Source organism: Pteropus alecto, unplaced genomic scaffold, assembly GCF_000325575.1.
Source record: "Pteropus alecto unplaced genomic scaffold, ASM32557v1 scaffold115, whole genome shotgun sequence".
Lineage (NCBI taxonomy): Eukaryota > Metazoa > Chordata > Mammalia > Chiroptera > Pteropodidae > Pteropus > Pteropus alecto.
The window spans coordinates 3,605,027-3,609,904 of record NW_006436814.1 but is presented as its reverse complement, the minus strand read 5'-3'; the positions used below and the strand labels follow the sequence as shown (position 1 = coordinate 3,609,904).

Here is a 4,878-nt window from a genome sequence, read left to right as displayed (position 1 = left end):
ATATTTTCTCTACTTACCTTGGTATGCCACGGAAAAATAACAAGGTAGGTCAGAAACAAATATTTTGCTTATATAGCTATGCAAGCTTAAACAGACTGGCTTTTTGTCCAGCAGTTCGTCTTAACACACTGAGAGAGTATGATGAGTGCCCACGATCACAGACTTTGGAGAAAGAGGCATCTGAGATAATTCTGGGCTCTGCTCTATCTTCAGGCAGTCAGCTTAGAGAATATTTCCATTGAAGCTATCCCATTAATGTGTATTTTCTTACCTGCCATCTTATTTTTGAAATATATTAATCTAATTGTCTCCAACCCTAAAAGATTTAATGATCCTTCACTGTTTAAGGGTCGAACCTAAAATAATAAAAAATAAAATTAGTATTTCAATAAAACCTTCAAAAGTTAAATGATAAAACTTTCAGCCTATATATAAAGCACGAACTATTAAGACTTTTAATTTATCCTTCCTCTTCAAAATACAACCCTCTCAGAAAATCAACAAAAAAATTAACATTAATTCTGACTGTAAAGGTATAAAATTACCTAATTTGAAAGAAGTAATGATAACATTTTAAAGGAAGACTATTCTGGGCAAAAAAAGAATGAAAACAGAAATACATGTAAACTTTAAATTTTAAACTTTTTAAAGTCGTTAGTGACCAAATGATTATACTAAGATGTCAACACAGTTACTTTAGGAATCTGATTAGACCTAAATGTACACACGAGACAGAGATAAAACTGTACAACGCTGGGGAAGGGCTGCCAATAAATGGGGGTGGGGCAACCGGTTTTCTATGCGGAAGAAATGAAACTGAATCCCGACCTCGAACCAGACGCGAGAATCAATTCCAAACGGATTAAAGACATAAATGTAAGAGGCAAAACTTACAATCTTTTGAAAGGAAATAAAGGTCATATCTTTATGACTTTGAGGCAGGAAAGACTTTCTTAAACAACAGAAAAAAGATAAACCTAAAGGATAAGGATATGTTTGACTACATTAAAATTTATAACAAATTTTCAGCAAAACAATACAATTTATTGTTATTTTATAATAAATGTTCAGCAAAACACTGTAAAAATTATTAGGTAAGTCATAAACAGCAAAAAGATTCATCATACCCATTACTAACCCTCTATCTATAATACATAAAGATGTTCAACAAATCTGTAAGAAAAAGATGACCAATCAAACAAAATGAGCAAAAAACATAACCAGGCGTTTCACAGAAGAGGCAATATAAATGATGAATAAACATGAAAAGATTATAAACAACACAGGTAATTAAGGACATGCAAATTAACCCTTCAATGAGATACCACTTCGAAACCATTTACCATGGCTATAAAATGATGAATTCTGACAATGGCAAGTGTTGAGAGGACATGGGTCAGCAAACACTCATACAGTGCTGGCCGGAGTGCCAACTTTGGAAAATAATCTGACACTGTCTTGTAAAATCGAGCACTTGCATTTCCCACGTCTCATCAATTCCATTCCCAGACATATGACTTAAAGAAACTCCTGCACACAAGTATCAGGAAACATATGCAGCAATATTCACAATAATAAAAAGCTGGGGAATAATTCAAATGTGCTAATCGGAGAACAGATAAATTATGATCTATTCACCCGACAGAATATTTTATATAATGAAAAGCAATAAACAACACATAACAACATGGACGAACCTTAGAAACACGGTAAATACAAGAAGAAAGCAAAGCAGAAGATGACCTACAACATGCCATTTTATAATCTCAAGCGCAAGTAAAACCGAACAATATATTGTTCAGAAATATTTAAACATCCAAAAAATCCTGGATGTAAGAAAAGCTAGAGAATGACAAACGCAGCATTAGGGATAGAGATTTCCTCTGGAAAGAGGCAGGAGTGTGGGATAAGGGGAAAAGGCACAGGTCGATGCAGAAATGTTGGCGATGTTCTTGCTCTTAGGTTAGGAGGCAAGTTCACAAAGGATTGGTTTATTATTAAGCTTTATAAAGGTCAGATGTTCTTTCATAGATCTGTAAAGTTCACATAATAAAAATAAAGGAGAAAACTAACTGTAACCAGGCCAAATTGACAAATGAGAGGACTGTATTTAGTTGCTTTACATAATGCAGCAGTATTTATAAGAGCTTTATTCACTGATGATGTACTTTAAAATTGGGGAAAGTTTTACTTATTTTTATTTATTTATTATTATTTATGCCTACAGCACTTGGTCTTTCTACGTGGTCTTCCATCTAAGTACCAACCAGGCTCGACCCTGCTTAGCTTCCGAGATCAGACATTGGGCTTGTTCAGGGTGGCATGGTCGTAGACCATGGACCGTGGCTCCACTGGGATACAAACCCAGGACCTTCTGTGTGTAAAGCAGATGTGCTGACCGCTACACTATGGAACCACGTCCTGGGGAAAGTTTTAAAATATGATACAGGCTACTTCGCCCATTCTTCTAAACCCTGTCCCCACCCCAACTAATGACACATGCTACATGTTTCTATAGGAAACTATTATTCTTCACTTTTGCAAAATAACCATTCTATACTACTTGTAAAGATTCTCTTCATGTTATTATAGGTAAATATTAGAGAAAATATATTTTATTAGGACTATGTGAAACCTTTATTTTTTAATTATGAGATGTTTAAACCCAGTTTGGGTTCTAATTTTTACCACTTTTCTAGCCTGTAGATCTGTCCGCACAGATTTCAAATTGTATACCATTATGTGAAAAAGTTATAATTAAGAATAATATATTCTCTAAGAGCCCCTTTAAACTAAAGTGGAAGGTAACACTGACATTTTAGGTCATTGGATATATTCTTTTTGATCATTTATGACAATAATCATACTTTATTTTATATAGTGAAACTACATGTAACAAAAAATGTATAGTGTTCAGGTACCTATAAAGCTAACCATCTTGATTTAAATTTTTTTTTTTTTACTCTTAAGGTAAGTCCCAAATTATCAATTACATATGCCAGCAAATGCTGAATTAGTGAAAAACAGCTATAGTCACATTAGTATTAGTTATATTCATCAGTTCGCTTAGACATACTTCAATTTTAAATTACCTTTTTGAGCGGGAGAGTCTGAATCCATTCCATGGAGTTCACATCAAAGATGTCGACCGCGTTTTCACTATACACCGAGAGGTATGGCGCACTGTAACCTGGGAGCACGGGGCAGGGAACAGCCAGCTGGTTACTTTGAACTAGTAAACCCAAAACATTTTGAAAGATCTATGCTAAATAACTGTAGAGTGCAATCCCACCAAAATCCTGCTGTCACCATATACTAGCCACATCAAAACCTTTTTGCAGTAAACAGAACATAAATCGTAAAAAGATTTTATAGCCATTATAATACAGAACGAATATAACAGCTCCCAACCCAACACTAGTTCTATAAAGAAATTTCGGTAATTTAAAAATATTTGATTCCTAAAGTATTAAGCTATTGCCAGTGAAACAAACTTCCAAAGTGGAGAAATCTTTGGGTGAGAGTTCTAGTCGGTTATGAACATATGATAAAGCACCTGGCACAGCTACATGAATAGGGTGGATGCTCAATATATACTTATTGAAAGAACAAACATCAATAAATGGTGACACAAGCAAAGAGAGATTAAACAAAGTTATCTCGACTGCGGTCATGAATGAAATTTTTGGCAGAGCAATTCATAAAAGCCAGATATTTCAATTCTTATGCCACATTAGAAGTAAAACTTCGAATTATTACCTAAGTTATAAAACAACATTCATTCTAAATATGATGCCACAGATAAGGGTGCATATTCCAGCAGAAACAGACATTAAGTATACTAAGTCTGGGTCTGTAGGATTAGAAGTATTTTTCTTTTGTCCTTTTTATCTAGATTTTCTAACTTTTCTATAATAAGCACGTATGGCTCTCCTAAACTTTCTTCTATTGAACCCGTAAACCCGCCTGGACGTGACCCACCATCCCTCCTATCCCGCTACAGTGGAAGAGGCTTCACCCTCCTGCCGCACGTCCTTCACTGGGTTCGGAATTCCATCCTCTCTGGCCTTCGTGGGAGCCTTACCCCAGTCCCTACATTTACCATAGAGTTGACCTTTGCCTGGTTCCTAGAGGATATTTCTTTCCAGCAATTAAACACGCTCAAGGATCTTCTACTAAAACCAGAACACTTTGGGTCCGACACTCCTAACTGTCTCTGCAGAACTCCCTACTTCTGCGACCGCAGCACTCACGCTCTGCCGCCGCTTCCCTCGTCATGGATCTATCCTACTGCGCGCCATTGCTCTGATGGTGACTGGCTCTTCTGCTCACTGTTCTGTCTTATACAGTGAAATGGCACATGATGAGTATTCCAAAATTCATTAATGTCTTAATGTTTCTTGAAAGCCTAATAGGCAATTTACAATATCTACCTATCTAGATAAAAATGTAAAACTGGATAACACTTCTTAGAGATGCTACATTATACCTTTACATAACTGATTAAATAATTTACTTAGTAACTATTTCTCTAGAAGAAATATTATGAGCTAATGATAATCACAAGCACTATACTTCTAAGGACCGTGAAGGGAACTGGGGTTATTTCAAACTACAATAACATGAGTAAAAAATCCATCTAAGTCAAATATTCCATAGAAAGAACAGCTTTAATTAAGTGCATGTTAATGCTGACCCTGCTGGCCCAGGCCTGGTTAGCTACATGTGGTTACTTTACATAAACAGCATAATTAAGACTTAGGAAAAACCTTAAGGATGACTTAAAAAAATAACCTATTATTAACACGAAGTTGAAGGAAAAAGAAAGACAGAAAGATAAGACGGCCAAAAGTAAGACTCTTACAACAAGAAGAAGGA

General features: G+C 35.5%; 1 protein-coding gene across 1 annotated transcript in view; it reads right to left on the bottom strand.

The window, feature by feature from the left end:
- Positions 1-4,878, bottom strand: part of CDC42BPA (CDC42 binding protein kinase alpha) — a 217,974-nt gene that overhangs the window by 16,391 nt on the left and 196,705 nt on the right. Inside the window, 3 exon segments of the mRNA XM_015591278.2 lie at positions 272-356; positions 3,093-3,190; positions 4,865-4,878. The exon segment at positions 4,865-4,878 is cut by the window's right edge and continues 22 nt beyond it. Coding sequence (XP_015446764.1) covers positions 272-356; positions 3,093-3,190; positions 4,865-4,878 — 197 coding nt within the window.